Here is a 20,783-nt window from a genome sequence, read left to right on the forward strand (position 1 = left end):
TGCTTTATTCTGTTCTTCTTAAATCAGTCCTGCGCAGACACCGTGCAGCGCCATTGGGCTAGCAAGGGCTATAGACCCCCCTCCCCACTTTTTTGTAATAATAGCTAGTTTAGAAAATTTTTAGAAAGTTTACCAAAGTGCATTTTCTATGTGGTTTATCTTGAATAATGATATGCTGTGTTTTCTAACTCTGTTATTTTTTTTTTAATGGTTCTCAAGCTAATTATACCTATATTTATAGTAATTTGTATCGTCTCTGAATCAGACTGGTTATAAATAATAAGTGAAAAGAAGGAAGAATCTTCTAAAAGGGCCTTTTCCGACGTTATAAAGGGCGTGGCCTAAGAAATATATGGTCGCACCCTTCTCAGCCCTTCACTTTTAGACTGTTGCGCGGTGCCTGGTCTTGCGAGCCAGCTACTTTGACTGATTGTAAATGATTCAATAATAATTTCTGACAGGGACAAACACCAGGGGCAGTGCTCCTGGCATACACTGCGACAAAGTTTGTTCATTTGGCAGAGGCTTGACATAAATTGCCTGAATTCTTGAGATTACTGTCAAAAACAGTGGTGCTTCAGCATTTTCTTGTACATTGTTTTTTTTGGGTTTTCACCTGCATAAACCTGACGATATCAAAGGCTGCAGAGTCCTCGAAAATGAATGGGAAGCAAATTCTCGAAATCATTGGAGTCAATTTTAAAGAAAAGCTACGTGTAGCTACACTTTAAAAACACAAGTTACAGGGCTTTAGATTCTGATCTTGGAAAGTGCAGTTTAATAATAAAAGAGATAACCAGTATGACGACAAACAGATACATCTTCTTTTGTTGTATTTTGACATTTCTTCTCCTTACAAAGGACGATAACAAAGAATATAACAATCAGTTTGAAATAATCAGTATAGACCTTACTCGGCTTTCTAGCAAGATTTCGATGCACTGAAACATTTCTTGGAGGTTTCCAGACCTCAATAGCATTTCAATTCAAACTTACTCGGCTTTTTAGCAAGATTTCGATGTACTGAGACATTTCTTGGAGGTTTCCAGACCTCAATAACATTTCAACTCAAGCAACAAATGAACCTCTGTGCACCATGAATCTACTTTGGATTTTCAATGAGTCCTATTAAAACTGAACAAAATTTCTAATTTCAAAAATAAACCATACATTTCAGCATTTGCATGGAGTTGATTCTATTAAACAATATTGTGTAGAAAAGCACTTAGAATTTTCAGCGAATAGTAAAACCCTACTTCCTAAATAATTAATCACTTGAACCAAATGAATATTTTATCAAGCAGTCACTTTGTAGGCAGAAAAACCACATTTATAGTTGTAAATTTTAGAAGTTCCTGTTGTCAATGCACTAATTACACCGTTAGTCTAAAAATTATTGAATTGGAAACCAATTCATTCGAGGGTCGTTGAAAATCGCAAGGGCAGCTTTAAGATGGCAGATGCCTTTGTTCTTATGAATCTTTCTTCCTGCCTTTGAGTCCTTTCGGGATTTGCACACAGTCAATGAAGGCTTTTCATAAGTAATGAGTTCAGAACCTGAGTCCCTAACGTTTTATAACTTAAGCAAGTTTTTCCATATCTGAGAATCGTTTTTATTCAAAGTTCGGTTTTTTTGAGGATTCAGAACTTAATTCACAAAGTGCGCTCGAAATGCTTCTTCATCTTCATCCTTTGTTACAATATCAAGAGCAGAATTTGGCTCGGCAGGTAAAACACAAGATTATTCAACTACCTCATTTCATGTTCGTTCACTATTTTTTCCAATGAGAGTCGCCAAAATTTTACATTTCAAGTAACAAAACAAAAACGGGAATTTTACACAACAAAACAAAATATTTTACAATACAATTCATTTTACTATTTACAATTAAACTGCCACTCGACTTTACAAGCCGTGTAGTGTATACATTTCAATTAGCAACTACTTCTAGAGTTTTATTAGTCCGCAGTTCTCAATTTTTCTAGATTTCTAATTCGGAGCTGTATATTCACAAAGTTCTTTATCAAAACCACCCCTGTTAACATCTATGGCTTCTCCTGAAAAGCGTCTTCACGATCCAGAATTTATTTTCATTAGCATTTCTTTTGTGTCTTATTGAAGACCATCCAGTTGATCCTGAATCATAGCAAATTGTTTGCAATTGACTGCATCTAAATCTAGATCATAAATTAACCTTCCTTGCGCTCGATGCTACGACCAAAGTTGCGTAGCTCAGCTTGGATTTCGTTGTAGTACGAAACGTCTTTGTTCACTCTTAGCATTTTTCCGCTGTGGTGGTTGACAATATGAATACAACGATTCCAAAATCCTGCTCGATCAGCATCGCACAGGAATGGCTTTAAAGGATAGCTTATTTCGTGTCCGTTGTATGAGTAGCACATATACAAACAGCTCATGATAACGCCCTTGAGTTGTGCAAGTGTCTTAATCTCACTTCGAATCATCTCACGGAGAAGCATGTATAGCACAAGCATGTTAGCATGGGAAAGAAAACCATGCTCCTGCCAGCCTGAATAGACTAAGCCACGATCGACTCCCTTTACCCATGAAACGAAAACTGAAGGCTTTAAGCCTTCTATGTGACGACACCGTAAGTAGACATAGCAACCAACGTATTTTAATGTTTCGCTCAAACTTATAGTTCCATAATTCTTATCAAGTTCTGGTTGTGATGCTGAGTGAAGCTTTAGTTTTTGAGTATCTGCACTACTTGGCCTATGGATCTTTTCGCTCAAGACTTCTTCTCTAACAAGGGAAGGTCTAGGCTGTGCCTGCAACTTCGACATGCTGTCAATTTTCTTGTATGACTCGGAAGTTGTCTTGTTCTTGGACTTCTTTTTAGATTCATTTTTGCTTCTGAACCAACTTGAAGAGACTTTTTCTTGAAAGAACTTGTTTTCCTTTCCACTCAAATTCGGTAAACAATCGTGGACGAAATTGAATTTTGTAAAGTTCAAATTCAGCTTTGAAGAGTGTAAACTTGATTGTGTGTTGTTATTTGTCTCCTTCAAGGCTGTATCGCTTTTGCTAAGCTTGGATGGTGTTGCCAGAATCGTACCCATCTTGTGGAATGTGCAAAGGCAAACTCCGACCAGAGTTTATATTCTGCAGACAATTCTTTAGTCAACACAAACAGTCTTGTCCAACTGCTAAAATTTTTGTGTACAGTTTTCTCAGCCTAACATGAAGAATGAAGCTTTTTTACGTTCTGTTATATGAATTATGGATATCTTTGCTAGAGCAGATGTTCTCTTCTCTGGATATGCATTGTTGAGGATGGTTGCCATGGTGAAGCAGCTGCAACCACAACCAGTTGAATGTGATTGGTTGAATGTCTGCCCTACGGTTCGTTATCAGATCAACCCATTCAGGTTGGTCTGCATAGCAGCACAGGTGGAAACAGGTTGCGGAAAACAACTCATTCTAAGTCCTAGCATTTAAACTTTTAAAACTTTCAAACAACACTGCATATTAAACAGAAATTTACTTACAGATTTTGACCTAGTTTTAGACTTGACTTGCGCTAATCAACGAAAATGCAGCAATCTACATAGCAGAATATGTCTGAAAATTTTCATTACTTTTTGAGAATAATGTTATCTTTAAAGATTATTTTAACACTTAACTTTCATTATTTCATTCATTCTGAAAAATATTTTTTGTAGCTTTTGGAAAATTACTTTTGAGGGAAAATTTTTGAATAAGTACCCATGCAAGTGAACGTTGTTAACTGCAATTTATTTCACAAAATTACTGGTCCTCGAGAAATCAAGTGAAAGATCTTTTCAGTTCTGCAAAGTTTTATCTGGTTTTAAACGATCCATCTAGGTACGTATCTTCACTTTTTGACATAGTATTATATAATATTATTATTATATAATAAAGATAATTTTAATATTTTTTTCACGAATTTTATTAATTCCGAGGGATGAAACATAGATCTTTTGAAGCTAAGCCTATTTGAAGCAAGAAGTATACGGTGGGCATTGCAGCAATTTTGGCCAATAATTTGGTTCCTCCGCACATCCAATTGATGCAACATCTAACTTGTCAGTATCAATTACAGGAATAGAACTTGTTTTATTATTTCCTTGCCTTGTGGTACATCTTTGCGGGGAGTAAACATTGACTTCTAACAACCGAAGTTGTTAAAGCCGCTAGTCCAACCGCCATGCTTGCGGTAGCGGTTTTAAACGCGAGCAGAATTGGACTGAAATTGATTGTGAAATGCAATACGATATTAGGCCGGCTTTAAAATATAGTCGCAAAGCATGCTGGTTACGCAAAAGCCTTTAAAGAGCTTTAGCTTTGGCAAAGCAACGCTACTTTTCAATCATGTGGTGTTATGACGTAATCATGGTGGTCATAATTGGGTTACAATGTTACATGTGACCTTATCTGGAAGATATTCTTATCTTCATGTTCAAGTCAGATTTAGGCCCATCATCATCGCGGTCAAAGACTCATGTTTGTCAAAGACTATAAACATTAGAAACAACTTTGACAGAATCATGCGGTTTATCATGGACTCTCTTATTCATTAACCACATTATCAATTATTTCATTATTTCCTACCACCGTACCAGAGCACAATATAGAGAATAATATTTCGCAAAAAATAGTTAAAATGGTCGCAACGAGCTTCCCTCCTTTGCGAGGACTAGATGCTGAAAGCTCTTTATTTAACTCAAGCCGGTATATGTTTTGTTAACTCAAGCCGGTATATGCCAATTCAGTAATCCTTTGATTTTCCATGAAAGAGCGATTCATATCAGCCTTTTAGAGTCGGTAAATAGTTTTGGTGATTCTTTTACACAAAGAATCTTTAACACAATTGTAAGATTACAGGGTGTGGTCTTGGGTGTGACTTTTAGACGTTCCTTACAGCACAGTCCCCCTTCCGAGCTCTTTAGGACGTCAACCTTGTTCTCAATGTGATCGAGATAATAATTATTGCGTAATAAATAAGTAACACCGCAACCTGACGAGAATAAAAAACAACAAACACACGTAAATCAGTTATGGCTGATATTTCGCCCCGGCATACAAGGCTTCATCTTCTTTGCTCTGATGAAGCCCCGTATGGCGGGGCGAAATATTCTCATTGCGTTGCGGTATTACTTATTCAATACATTTTATCGGTTTTTCGCCGCAAGTATTTCATCGAAGGCCGTCGAGCTGCCTGCTATCGTTGCCTTTCCTTTATTCATACAATAATAATTATTGCCTTGTCTCCATTCTGCTGTGATTTGGTTATTTATTATTGAAATAGCACGATAGCTCAAAGATATTTCAATGAAACTTGCAATTAATTTGCAATTCTTAGAAAGATTCAAGACACTGATGATGCCAAAAAACCCAAACTGCCAAGCCACTCAAGCATTTTGTAAGCCTGCTTGTGAAATTTTTACCGCTATCGTGCGCAATCAATAAATTATTTATTCACTCTAGCTTAGGCCAGGCAAGTTTTTAACAGAAGCACTTTGATGGAAATTGCGAAAGATTGAGCAGATGTAATGTTACGATGAGGTAAGAAAACTCTTCACTCTAGCTTAGGCCAGGCAAGTTTTTCACAGAAAGACTGTGATGAAAATTGCGAAAGATTGAGCAGATGTAATGTTACGATGAGGTAAGAAAACTCTTCACTCTAGCTTAGGCCAGGCAAGTTTTTCACAGAAGCACTTTGATGAAAATTGCGAAAGATTGAGCAGATGTAATTTTACGATGAGTTAAGAAACATATGCCAAGGCTGAGTCACTCAATAACCAACCTTGTGTTACATCATGCTCAAACAACGTCCCTGATTCCTCTTCTCTCTCAATAATTGTTCTTAAATTGGCCAGTAATATAGGGCTATCTTTCTTAGTGCCGAATTTAGCCCAAATTGGACCTGATGATGCTTCTTGTCTGCTCTATTTGGGCCTAACTCAGGAATGGGCCTAATGCTGCAGCACCAGTAGAGCTCACCTTTATTCGGCCCTGACCTATCATCAAAACAATATCATAACAACGCTATATGAAAACAACGATAAAAATCCATTGGTTCTTCACAGCCAGCTGATATATAGAATGAGGGAAAGATATAAGATAGAGCAAACTATTTAAGAAGTAATATGCTTTCTTTTCCCCTGATTTCTCTTACAACGATTGTTTTCTTATAACAGAAGATAAAATGTAATTAAAATCAATCAATGATACGAAAACAAGGGTAATATGCTTTATTGTTAACGCAGATTTCTTGATGGCGGAAACGCAGAGAGGTACTCGGTTTGTAATACCAGAAAACTGATTAAAAAATCAAGCGGTATATATAGAGCTTTATAAACTGTTTGCCTTAGTTTTTAAAAAATTTCCCTCTGTTTAATGAATCGATCTAAAAAGCATTTAAATTTTCTAAGATGAAGTATGGTGATTCTTTATTACACCTTATTGCGTAAATTCTCATCTCGTTTGTTCAATCAAAAAGCAAAATAAAAAATGAGACAACTAAAATTAATGCAAAAAACAATATAAAGACCTTGTAATGTATGGGAAGAGACATGCTGTTTTTCTAATTACGATGGAAATAATAAAATGCCAGACTTTTCAACCAAAACTTCAATAAATTGTAAGGGGATACTTTTCGTTTCCGCAAGTTAGGGCTGGGTGAGATTGTGGAGGCGCTTTAGAAAAATGTCACGCTAAACCCTTTATTAAACAAGGGTATAAATCTTCCATTCACGTATCAAAAAGAAAAGTTAGGAGCCAGTTTTAGTTTGAGACTTTGCTAGAGTTTTCTCTAAATGCAAGGTACACGAATGGTCATCAAAAATATTTTCCTAGAATTTCTTAAATTTAACAACATAATCTGAAAATGGCTTTGAAAAAAGCAAACATTTCACAACATGTTGTGAAATGTTTGCTTTTTTCAAAGCCATTTTCAAGTTATGTACCGCCAAAAAACTGTTCACATAATCTGAAAGAACGGTATAAAATACCTCTAAATATGCAAAATCTGTTAGGTAACGGATTATTGTTATCCTCGCCTTATTGATAAAGTTTTGAACCAAGACCAAATTAGAGAGGTTTGATGGGACAAAAGCCTGTGTTTATGTGGCCATATCTCAGCCAATTCGTGATAGATGTAACTGATTTCGCATATTTAGAATTATTTCATGATACTTTTTCAGGCTAAAGTGAAAAATTCTAAAAATAGATTTTTTTGACGCCATGACCTCACGCCTTTTACTCTGATGAAGCCCTGTATGCCGGGGCGAAATATTAGTATAATCTTAAATTTAATTTATTTTGAAAATTTATTTCGTGACATTGGATTCTCGTCGTCGTATTGCTTTGTTCCTGTATACCTTTCATTTTAAAATCTCATTGCAAGATTCACAGAATCCGGCGGACAGCCTATCCTGCGGTTCTTCCTTCTCACACTTTATGACCTCAATACTCTACTATAGAACTAGGAAAAAATTCAAATTTATCAACAATGTTTCATCTAGCAAGCTAGTACGACACATCAGCTAAATAACTAAGTAAAACTTGCTGGAAGGATTCAAACTGCTTTACGTTTACGTTTTCAATTGTCTACCGCTGCTACCGAGTTTTCATTTGTACCTCTCAAATAAAAGTTAGCTAGGGCTGATATTTTGGTTTGCATATACATGTATATCTCCTTTGAAGACCCTAAAAAAATAATAAGCCCAAAAAAATATTTTTGACAACGTAAACATTGCCCAAGCCATTTCCTTTACGAACGCCGCGTCAAGAAAATTTTTTAAAAATATTAAAACCCCGTTTACCAAAATAATTTATAGCTTAATACCTTCGACTTATTTTTGTTTGCCTTTCAATTTCAAGTACTGAGCCCGGGATAGTCTTTTTGCCTGTATTTCCGCTTGAGTGATTTTGCCTCAGCTGAAAACAACAAGTTAACTATCTATATATAACTTAATATTGAAGTTGTAGGGCGTCTTTCTTATCATCTTTTTTATGAATGTACGTCTTTTCTACCGGGACTCAAATAAGCGCTGAGCACAAATATGCGTCGAGCACAAATAAGCGCCCATCCTAACAGCTTGAAAATTAGGTAAGCTTTTAATCGGTCATTGACGGTAATATTTTTCATATTAAAATGCAAAGGAGCCTTTTAGAGACAGACTTCTTTTTGCCGCAAAACGACAAACAAACATCATTTTCAAGCTTATATCTTCCCTAATCCAGCTTCTTGAATTAAAATTCCTTCTTCCTGCTGCTGCACAGACAGTTGAAGTAATGGAAACAGATTATTTAAAACAGGTTTGAAATGAAAAGACTGTTCGTTAATTAGCAGGCTTGCTGTTAGTTTGATTACACTGGTTGCAAAATTCACATAACAACGTTCTTTTAAGGGACTTTGGTTTGAGCTTTTGCTGGGTTTCTGCAAGAGAGCGTTCTTCAAGTCACTTTGTCCCGACGCATTTCAATGGCCATATCAATTTTCCATTGTCTGTACTATACAATAGACCTATTGTTACGTATCCAATCGGCAACTGAAGGCCTGGTTTTCATAACTCATCGGCGATGATCGGCGATGGCATCGGCGATGGATTACAATGAGTTAAAACTAATGAAAACCGGGTCGTCTTAAGCATCGGATACCATCGGATACCATTTAGTAAAGTACTTAAGCCGATGTCCTAAGACATAATATTTTATGAAAACCACTGTTCGCCGATTATCGCCGCTGTTTTTAGAATTCCCCGCGGATTCCCGCATAATTTATGCGATCATACGCAAATATTTAGTCGGATCCAGACACCGTATTAATTTTCAACAATCATTAACACAGAAAATAATGACTCGAGAAATAGATGGAGGAACGCAAATTGATGATGTCATTTTTATGGACATGGTCAGGGAATTTCATTTCACATACCAACTAAATCGACCATGGAGATTTCAAATCCAAGATGGGCCAAAAAAATTTACACCGTGAGTTGCTTGTCTTTGATGACGTCATCAAAAATTGGTACAAATTCTTTAAAAATCAGTCAAAGACTTGACCTCAACTTTTATTGCATTTTTCAACTAAATAAACTATGCAAATTTAAAATCCAAGATTGAATGGAAAATAATATTCAACAGAAGTCAACAGATGTCGGCATTGATGTTTGCGTTAACGACAAAATAAATCGCTAAATTCCACTGAGAGAATATGCAGCCCATCTTTCTCTTAAAATAACTACAATTGTACAATTTCTTTTGGGCTCAGGTACTTTATATATACATTATAAAGGCTTGAAGATCGATGAGAAGCTCACGTCCACTGATGCTCACTTCTACGGCCTTGTAAAAGCTGACAATTCGACAACGATAAAAAGGGCAGGATATTGAAATATGCATCATTTGAATTCTGATTGGCTTGCAGAATTTTGAGTTTGCAAAATTCTAGGTTTGCAGAATTTTGGTCGCTCAGCCAATCAAAGATTTGGAACCTATCCTGTTCGGAGCATTCTTTGATCTTTTCAATGCTGGGATGATTTTCATATTTTTTATAGCTTTTTCCACTGGATCATTTATCCAATAAGTTGGTGAAAGCAGTGTCTGGTCTTCGGTAATTCCTAGACTCTCTGTTATATTTGTGAAACAATGATTAAAAATTTCTGCTCAGTTATCATTTTTCTATCTTCAATCAGAGTCACAGCTGAATTTGTTTGTATTTCATTTGAGAAAACCGGTTTGACAGTCTTCCAAAATTTACGATCATCGGTAAGGTCTCCAAGGTCATGCTTTCTATAGTAATCAGATTTCGTCCTGCGCAGGAGTTTCACACAAAAATTTTCATCGTTACCCTGCAATTCAGATGTAATCTGATCACAAAGGCAGTCCTTTCAAATAGTTGCTTTTCGAAAACAAATGTTTATGGTCAACATTAGAAAACAAGAGGCATATTTCTTTAACTATGAAAAACAGCCTGATTCTGAGGGCCTAAGGTACTTAGTAAACTTCTGTCCGGGTCCCCGATGTCATCAACCCATGAGGCGATGTGCCCCAATAATGATGTTCAGGCATGACACGCCCCTTTACAACATGACACGCCTTTCGTCCGGCATCTGCGCTCCACACCCCTAACATAAACGGTGAAGTAGCACCCCTGTTTGCAAATCCTTTTATATAAAGATAAATACTTCCACGACTAAGATAATGGTTGTAAAAAAATAACGAAAGATTTAAAGTATACAAGAATTGGATATTTAGTGAAAAAAAAGAGATCAAAGAATGCAACGAGTACAAATAGCTCGTTGTCACTATTATAATATAGTGGCTCTTACAGTGCCAACAAAAGATGGAAAGTCCCTCTGGGAAGGTTTTAACTTCCGAATTTTTTCAATTTCTACCTGACAGTACAATACCTTCTATCCTGAAGTCTTGGGATCAGGCGAATCGGAATGTCTTCTTTATCTGCAGCATCCCTCAAGGTTTATGCAGTGTTAGGATGATATTAATTTAATGTGCACAGAAGTATCAGTATTATAAAATTTTATATTCGTTTAATTAACCTCGACGTTTAATTAATTAGTGATGTTGATACCAACGATATAGGAGCACCGAAGGCGCTGGATAGTTTACTTGCTGTTTTCAGCTGAGGCAAAATCATTCAAGCGGAAATACTGGCAAAAAGACTATCCCGGGCTCAGTACTGGAAATTGAAAGGCAAACATAAATAAACCATTTTTTCGAAAATCGGCATAATTTTGAGAGATAAGCTATACTGTATCATTGTTGTCATATTTATTTGAAGGTATTAAGCTATGAATTGTTTTGGTAAACGGGGTTTTAATATTTTTAAAAAATTTTCTTGACGCGGCGTTCGTAAAGGAAATGGCTTGGGCAATGTTTACGTTGTCAAAAATATATTTTTTGGGCTTATTCGCTAAAAGTCATCTATATGAGTAGATTTTTCTTCGGTCTAGAATAAGTTAGGCGAGCAAGGCTTTTATCTCCACTCAGACATATAGCGCCTTCGGCACTTCTTTATCATTGGTTGATACATACAACCGATAAACCTTCTCTTGCGAAAACGAAAGTGTTTTTCTTATTTATTTCTAAAGTTATGGAAAATTGAAACGAGCAGATTATCCTCAAAAAAACTTTGTTTTTGTGCATCTTTAAAAAGACTTTTACTTAAGACTTTGTAAAATGGAAAGATCCAACTTCGTGAAAGTCTCAGCGCTCACAATCTTGAGATTGAATCTAGCAGATTTAGAAAGAATCCTGTTTCTAGAACTGATAGAAAAGTATGGTCGGTGTTTGAATATAACTATTGTAGTTTGTCCCCTTTATCAGAACGCTAGGAATTTTGTTGGTATCCGTGATTAATTTAAGATTTTCCAGAATTCTATTCCTTGATCTGTGTGGTAAATTCATCTGGCTTGTGCACCAAGAAGGTAAGAACAGTCTACACTCAATAGCTAATATCCCTGGCTTTGGAATCATGGGAATCATTTTAGAAGAAGTCAATGTGCATATCCGTAATATGTTTTTTGTATAATTTAATCGATGGGAATACGATATGTATAACTGGCTGCAGTTGGAGGGCGGCTACTTTTTTAACATGGTATATCCAACGCCGCCAGTTTTTGTGGAAATCTTTTGATCAAGCCAGTGATATCCTTACCGAAATCTAACATGACGTCCAAACCATCTGCCGTCTCGCTGTTCTGAACATCAAAAAGCTCGACTTATTAGCAGTGGCAGTCACTTCAAAGTTTCCGTAGTGAAGTTATATGGAGCCAAAACGGTTATAAACGAGAGTGAAATCATACTTTGGAAACTGTCGATGTGTCCGACGCGACGCAATCTCGTCGCAGCTGGAACGCCGACAAAGAAGGTGGAGCGAAGAAGATACTATCAGCTAAGCAGATGTGAAGAAACATGTGCTGTAATCATGCTGCAATTCCTTTTGGCTTAGGCATAGCGTTCCCTGATGTATGATTAGACAGAGAATTTGTCTTAGCTCGTAGACGTTGCTAGGACCTTCTATGGCTGAAGCAGTGTTAAGAGAAGAATATTGCAGATTACATTATAGTTTAGAGTTTCTGAAACTAATTTACAAAGATTTTATATTTTTTTGTTTTTGTATTTGTTTCTACCTAGCATTCGAAGGTAGTTTTTAGGAAACTGAGAAGCTTTTGTTTATCGAGCAGTGTCCTGGTCCTTCCTCTCGATGTGACCGCACCTCGTGATTCCTATGCCTGGAATTACAGAGAGCTGGCGACTCTCCTCACTCTGGGTGAAAGTTTGGTCATACCAGGGACTCGAACCACGGACCCTTGGATCTGTAGTCGGCGTCTCTAACAACTGAGCCATCCTCGCATAAATCTCTTTCATTCTATTCAACGCAACATGATTTCTCTTCTATCTTTTCTCTTTCTTGATTCAAGGAAATCTAAGAATAATAAATGTGTTGTAAGCAAAGTTATGAACAGTATAACATGTTATGGCATAAAACTCAATCACAAGTAATTTGAATTATGAAATCAAGGGTATCCAATAATATTTGAATGCAGTACATTATTTGAAGCAAAAATATCATTTTGAAATAGCTGGAATCGTCACACTCTTCAATATCAAATAGTTTATAGTTTACTACATCTATGTTAAAAAAATATTTTACTGGTTCTACAAATAAGTAATGGAGACAGCCTTTTAATCAACATGGTCATCAAAATTTTAACCACTTTCTTGAAGCTATTTGGCGTTAAATTGTAGCCAGAACCAATGAAATAAAACTCAAACCATCGGGGAGAAATATTAGCCATCACTGATTTATGTGTGTTTTTTGTTGTTCAATCTCGTCACGTTGCGGTGTTCCTTATACTCTAAAGTTCTATTGACTTGTCTCTGCGCTATATCTATGGAGAGCCATTCCCACCAAAATTATCGTCATTTTTTACGAGTAATACTTTCTCACTAATTAGGCATACATTTCTCACTATTATTCAGACTTAATTGGTCTGAAAGTATTAAGCTGAACAGGTCAATTCAAAGTTTACACACTAACATTTAGCTGACATTCTTTGACGTAAACTGCCAGTTTATTGCGCGATGTGAATCAACGTTCTGCACATCACTGTTTATGTAACTTTACAAAATTTGCCGATAAATTACGTAATCATTAATCTATCCTGCCTGTGACGTAAGGTTTTCTCATTGGCCAAACCCCAAAGTTTAGTTGGAACCCCTGCCTTAGAGAGTGGAATATTGAGAGAAATACTACACATTTGCGCCAGCCTTGAAGCCGTGTGCCGCAAAATTTATCTTTACTGGATCTCTATACATTGCTATTATCTTCCCTACGGTTCACATGGCCGAACCAGATGAGCCATCCTTTCTTTATTAAGTCAGAAATATTCTTTTTTACGCCGTGTTGTTGTGTATGTAGATAGGAAAGTTTATTGATGAATCATTCCTGGATTATTTCGTACGAAGGGAACTTGGATCCGCCCTGTCAGCATTGACGCTGTGAAGTTGAACCGACAAATTCTCTCCCCTCCAACATCAATCTTCTTGGTCATTCATTTCTCGGTTTCTTTGAAACTAAAACACTTTTGAAAAATTTTTTGTTTTCTCACAGCTGTAATGTGGCTGCATCTAACTTGCTCAGAAGTTTTTTGAAAATAAAAGTCCACTTTCCAATTTTTCATCTTTCATTTGACAATTATTCTGTTTCTGGCAGGGTCTATATTTCTTGAAATAGAAAAATTTTTGAGCAATTAATACATTTTAAACTATGTTTTTTATGGTGTCAGAGAGATTTTCAAGAATATTCCTCCAAAAGTTGGCATAAAGTTCGTCCATTTTACTTAATTCATGCATTCAAAGGTTTGGTATTGTCTAAGTCGACAAGAAGTGCCGCCATTTTGAACACGATAGTGCGATACTTCTGAAACGGTAGTGTATTTGATATGGTTGAGTTTCGATTGCGTGGGCTTGGTGGCGTGGGTGTTTTGATTCAGCCGCCCGAAAGTTTCGGCTGAAACACAGCAACATTTCTCAGCGTCTTGCACATTTGATCTTTGCGCCTACTTTTGTGATCACTTATGAAAAACATGATTATCAAGTGTTTCTGCTGTGCTGGATGATTGCAACTTATCACTGCATAAGCTCCAAATTCGCTGAAGGCCTAATTCGTCCTTTCAAATACTGCAGGGGATGATATCAATACGAAAATAATGAATTTTATTTCTGTAGACTTACTCAAACTCCATAAAAAGACCTTACAGAAACAACCCGTTATACGTTGTGAAAACTTTTCGGGAAATCATATATTATGATATTTTTGTTGTGCAGCTGATAATGTCCATTTTGTAGAAACAAAACTTCCGTGCTGAAATTGAAAATGACTTTGATAAACAATGTTGAAACAAGCAGAGAAAGCAATATATGATTTTAAATGAAAATTTAATTACGTCGGTTTTTCTTTCATTGTCTATTTTCAATGTCTATATTCGTTTGGCCATTCTGCAAATTATTGATGCAAACTTGCAGATTTAGTCAAAGAATTGTCTTCACTGATCATTATTGAGTTACTGGTGTAATCATGGTGTAATGGAGATAGGTTCTGTGGAGAAGCTTTTTGACTTCTAGCAAAACGCTCTCAAAATTTCACTTAGTATTTTCCAGCATACATGTTCGGTAAGGACTGAGGCCGTTTGGCCGCCTTGATTAGCCTCTCATCGTTTGTTGAAAGCAGTTCAGCAGATTTTGTTTCGGATCAAAACTGTTCATGTTCAGTGATCATTATCTCAACTGGAAAATATGGCGACCATTTAGGTATCCTTCTCAACAATTTTCATTGCACGCGTACGTACTCATCATTTTGATCGATTGTTAAGTTAATTGTCTATCCACATACGGTAAGCGTGGCACTGGGCAAAGTTTTAGGGCTCTAAACATCTTTCTAATCTATACATGAATAAGAAACCAATATTTGCTAGGCAATATACTCGGCAATTGGTCAAGGCTTATTTGAGAAGCCAGAGTCGAAGGGCGAGACTCTCCCAATCTGAACGTTCTCCTACAGGTCTCCTGATTTCAAACCTAACCTCCCAATTTCAGGAAATTTTTTATAAACCTGTTATGAAATTTTTATTCTGAATACACAATGAGCAAACAGATAAGACCTAAACGAGTGCATGTGAAGTTTGTCTATAAACTATTAGATTTCTGCCAATTTGTTGATTTTGAAAGAAGAAACGAACATTTTATAAAGTTAAGAATAAAATTAATTTTATAAAGTTAATAAAATTTACCTCCCCTAAATGGCAAAACTTCTCGTTTTGAGATGAGACATTGTTCAAAGTTACATTTTACAATAATAGCTCCGCCTCAGCTTGTCCTTAATTGTTCTGACATCTTGACCAATTTTGTTTTTGACCAGTTCTTAACTTGATAAAATTGTTCTTATAACAAATATTGTAAAAGCAATATGATAATGTTTGAGAATGAACATCTCCATTCACATTTGAGAATGAACAGACATCGGTGAACAAATCAAATTGTTATGGTATAGAAAGTACTACCTTTATGGGATCCAAGCTCTGGCAAGAGCTTACAAATGACATTAAAACATCTTCTAGCCCCGCAATATTTAAGAAAAAGATTAAAACTTGGAAAGATACAAAATGCAACTGCAGACTATGCAAACCTTACGTTGCGCAGATTGGATTCTTGAAATAGTCATCGAATAATTGTATATTTTTAACTAATGAGTCATCCTTTTAATCTTGTACATTTCCTATATCAATTTACCCAATTGTTGTAATTAATTTAAGATTTGTAAATGTAGTACAAATAATAGGCTTTAATTAGCTGTTGTATTAGCTAAAAAATTTTGCTTCGCCTACTGTAAATAATTTTATAAATAATAATAATAATAATAATTCATGTTCTTTGACTCCAGGATGGAGGGCTGCCTCACTCATTAAAAAACTTTCTCTTGCTCGTCTTCCCAAAGTTAGGCAAAGACATCGGTGAACAAGTGAACACAATAAGCAAGAGCCTAAGTGGGTACAACTTATCTATTATTTTGTGTTACCGGAATCGAGGGCCAATTCCCACATTTTCAACTTTTGCCAGAGCAAAATGTTTCTGCAGGGCAAATATGCAGACACCCCCTCCCCAACAAAAAGTATGAAGTGATGCCCCTATCCCCAAGAGAAGGCGATGGGCAAATCACTCTTGAAAATGGTGTACGATATTAATAATCAATAGTGTCCAATTTGTGATTAAATCAATTTTGTGTGTGATTAATTTGATTTTTAGTGATAAAAATGATTAATATTTTATTGATTTTTTATTTTTTAGAAACTGAATCATAGATTCAAAAATGCTTTCAAATAATTTCATGCTCAATAAACGTCATCAACGATTTTACAACATGCCATATGAAACTGAAAAAGAAAAATTAGTAGTTCAGCAGAGAGGTGAATCCAGAAAAAACTTTGACCGTTACAGATTTGCAAAAGGAAAAGGTGCAAAATGTTTAATAACATTAACAACCAAAGACAGAAATATCTTTTCTGAACAACAGCATAAGCAAATACTAAATCAGTATTATAGAGTCCTGTCGCCATGAGTTGGTGCACTAGTCGAATTTTGTTTTAAAGTTTGAAGAAGCAGCGATAAAATTTAAGGTTTTCCAAAAATAAGCGCGAAAACGATTTGCTGACGCCAATTCAACATTGTTCCAGTTTCTAGCGTTGTTTGGTTTGCATGCGATAATTTTTGCAAATATTTTAAAGTTTGTTTGCAGAATTTGAAAAGTGAGTTCCGTTCATTTTAAGACTGTATTTTCCGGCAGAGTAAAATATTGTTTTATTTGTTGCCCTCTGTTTTTTATATTGATACAACTGCAATTATTTCTGCAGCTCCGTTATACGTTGAACATTAAGACCCCGTTTACACTGTCCCGTGCAAGTTTGGAACCGTGACAAAACTGTCGCGGTTCGCCCTTGCGTTTACACTAGCACTGTGGAACCGTGACGATTTTGCTCTGCTATCCGGAACAGTTTTTACCCTGCTTTGAAAGCGAACGAATTTTGTACCGTCACGGTTCCGTTTTTGAACGGGACAGTGTAAACACCTATCCGAGACGATTTTGTCACGGATTCACAAAGAGGTCTTTTGTATGGCTGTTTCAGGTAATCGAGGCTTTGATTGTGGCGTAACTACGTTCTCAAATTCTGAAGAAAAGGAAATTCTGAAGAAAAGACGACCACAGAAAAGGCTTGTAGTGTTTCCCAGTCCAAGCCTTGATTGGACTTTGCAGTTTTGTAGTCTAAAATAACACTGAAAATTAAAGCCACCTTGTCTCTCGTCCAAGTAAAGTTTTAATCGGCCTTCCGCTCCATTTCAACTCACAATAAAAATTCGATTGTTGACTTCAGCGGCAAAATAAAAGCCTTGGTTGACTAAATACAGCTTCTTCTGAACAATGTTCTACCATTAAATTAAGGTCGTACCGGTACAGTGTAAACGGAACAGCTAAACGGAACAATTTGGAACCGCGACAGTGTAAACACTTGCGAACCGTAACGGTACAAAATTGTCCCGGGACAGTGTAAACGGGGTCTAAGACTTTGGGGAAAAACTTGTAAGTTATTCAATATCTCTTGTAAAAAGAGATTTTTTCAGACCGCTTTTCATTTTCCACACGTCGCCTGTAAAGCCATAAGCGTACGAGAAGAAAAAATCTACGAGGGCTGCCCTACAAAAGTTCTATTGTTTACAAGAAATTTTGCCGGACTAAGGGAAGATTTTTATCTGATTGGGGTTGATTTTCGAAAAATCCAAACGTTGGGGGGCTACATCTCCCTCCCTAGCCCAATGGCTTGAATACCCTCTAAACATCCCCCTTTACAGGGATTTCAAGTATTAGATGAACATAGTTATATGTAATTAAAAAATACTTTGCTGTTCTATGCTGTTAATTAAATAGTTGCAAATTAAACAAATTCTTACACCCATAGTCTTTGTAGCGGCGCTAGCGCACTTGATTTTGGCGCGTGCACTAGTATGGCCTACATTTCTTTCGCACAGTGTTTTCTTCTTGTTAATGTTGGTTGTAACGAAAGCAAACTAAATAAATTTAAGAATAATTCAAAACAAAGTTTCGAGGATACATGGAGGTGTGTTTTAATAGTGTGTAGTTTTTTATAAACTTTTGTTCAAACAAGATAACACGCATTTGCTAATGGGAGCATATAGCCTGGAATGAAAGACAGGGAGCAGTTGTTGAACACCTTGTAAAAGACATTAAGGCAAATACACGTTTATCGTTCGGTTGGCTGTTACTTTTGCCATAAGAATTTGAATATGCATCACAAAAGCTATCTTTCCTTGACATTAGCATTAGCAACATGGAAGCAAATAACCTGGAATGAAAGACAGGGAGGAGTTGTTGAACACCTTGTGAAAGACATTAAGGCAAATACACGTTTATCGTTCGGTAGGCTGTTACTTTTGCCATAAGAATTTGAATATGCATCACAAAAGCTATCTTTCCTGAACATTAGCATTAGCAACATGGAAGCAAATAACCTGGAATGAAAGACAGGGAGCAGTTGTTGAACACCTTGTGAAAGACATTAAGGCAAATACACGTTTATCGTTCGGTAGGCTGTTACTTTTGCCATAAGAATTTTAATATGCATTACAAAAGCTATCTTTCCTGAACATTAGCATTAGCAACATGGAAGCAAATAACCTGGAATGAAAGACAGGGAGCAGTTGTTGAACACCTTGTGAAAGACATTAAGGCAAATACACGTTTATCGTTCGGTAGGCTGTTACTTTTGCCATAAGAATTTTAATATGCATCAAAAATCTATCTTTCCTGAACATTAGCATTAGCAACATGGAAGCAAATAACCTGGAATGAAAGACAGGGAGCAGTTGTTGAACACCTTGTGAAAGACATTAAGACAAATGCACGTTTTCTGTTCTGTAGGCTGTTACTTTTGCCATAAGAATTTAAATATGCATCAAAAAATCTATTTTTCCTGAACATTAGCATTAGCAACATGGAAGCAAATAGCCTGGAATGAAAAACAGGGAGAAGTTTGTGGCCATACAAACGAAGTGGCCATAGTTTGTATGACGTCATGTACGTTCAGAGGCGGACTGGCATCAAACCTCTCGGGTTGCTATATGCAGAAAAGGGGCCCGTACTACGTATAATGTAAGCAACAGGGGCGTTGTGGCTCCTAGAAAAGGGCCGGGAGAAAATTATCATAAGGTGGCCCACTCTTGTGTATGACATCTCCAATCACAAACCCAATTCACCAAAAATGATATCTACCTGGAAACCATGCACCTATGAAATCTTGAAAAGATGCCAGTTTTTATCATTTTTAAAGGGTCATCTGCTATATTTGCTGGGGTGTAGCCCCTTTTCTCTAACTGCAAAAATGTCAAACAAATCCAATGCTGTAGTGCACAGTTGATACTTACAAAAATGTAACAGAAAACTTATATGCACTGCGAGCGAAGCGAGCAGATAATTTTTTCGGCCTTGCCCTTTGAATTAGCTTGAAACACGTTTCAGAATGTTTTTTAGAGTCGTTTACCTCGTTTTACAAATTTTTAGGCATACTTTTTTGCGTTTCGTTATAATTCAGTTTTTAAATTGGAATTCCTTGCTTTAAGATGACCCCTAGACCTCGAGGCCCTGGGACAGTTTGCCCCTTCTTGTCCCCCTCTCGGAAGTCCTGTTCATATTCCACGCATCTATTTCACAGTTGCCTGTTTGTCAACCTCCTCTAATTCTGAACTGTGAACTTGAGTATAAATGTAAGTGAGGCGTTTTCTCACCAAAGATTTTGTTCATATTAGATATTTTCCTGGGTTTTACAAACTCACTTGAAAGGGGCCCACCGAGAAATTTCTCGGTTCCCCGCCTAGCCTTAACGCCCCTGGTAAGCAATACTGAAATGTTTTCTTTCTAAGGATTTTATCTTCATTTTTGTGACTTGTATTCTCTTGAACATAGATATCTTTGAAATTAACACAGTTATTTTCTCGAATTTATCTCTGTAGGGCCCGGTTATTATGAAGTTGATAGGGCCCGGGTTGCGATCGCAACATAGCATCCCTACCAGTCCGCCACTGTGTACGTTAGCTGAAAATGAGTTCGTTTTCACCTTAGGACTCCATTGGTAACATTATCAATAGGCAAGCGGCACTGATTGGTCAAGCTCAATAGTCATGTGCTCGTGTTTTTGATTTGCCTATTTCGATCCACAACTGGGTATATATATTTGAACAATTTTTTTGCGGTACAGAATTTGAAAATGGCTTTGAAAAAAGCAAACATTTTACAACATACTTAAAGCTTTTTCGTCTGACACTCCTCAGAGCATAAAACGTCAGAATAGGTTCCGAAAAAACACGATGGAAAAATATATACCCAGTTGTGGATCGAAATAGGCCAATCAGAAAAACGCAAGCACAAGACCGGTATAGTTGACCAATCAGTGCCGCGAGCCTAAAGAAAAATTACCAATGGAGTCCAAGAGAGAAAACGAACTCCTTTTGTCTACACAATGGCGGCTTTTTCGTTTTTATGTAGATTGACTCCAAAACTGCTAGATGAAAGGACGACCGGGCTCTGCCAATTATCCGAAACATGTCGTCATTATAGAGTTTTGCACGACATGTTTCGGATAATTGGCAGAGCCCGGTCGTCCTTCCATCTAGCAGTTTTGGAGTCAATCTACATAAAAACAGA

At 36.6% G+C, this 20,783-nt stretch overlaps 1 protein-coding gene across 1 annotated transcript; it reads right to left on the reverse strand.

Annotated features, from left to right (window-relative positions):
* Window positions 1-1,741: 1,741 nt before the first annotated feature.
* On the reverse strand, window positions 1,742-3,257 carry LOC135682611 (uncharacterized). Its single transcript, XM_065197573.2, has one exon. The coding sequence runs from the start codon at window positions 3,082-3,084 to the stop codon at window positions 2,191-2,193; it is 894 nt and encodes a 297-aa protein (XP_065053645.1). The 5' UTR covers window positions 3,085-3,257; the 3' UTR covers window positions 1,742-2,190.
* Window positions 3,258-20,783: the final 17,526 nt, after the last annotated feature.

This window comes from Rhopilema esculentum, chromosome 16, assembly GCF_057945365.1.
Source record: "Rhopilema esculentum isolate cy_ngs chromosome 16, ASM5794536v1, whole genome shotgun sequence".
Classification (NCBI taxonomy): Eukaryota; Metazoa; Cnidaria; class Scyphozoa; order Rhizostomeae; family Rhizostomatidae; genus Rhopilema; species Rhopilema esculentum.

What these genes read in the sequence shown, in the direction of transcription:
- LOC135682611 (XM_065197573.2), bottom strand. Translation starts at nt 3,084, where the DNA reads ATGGGTACGATTCTGGCAACACCATCCAAGCTTAGCAAAAGCGATACA.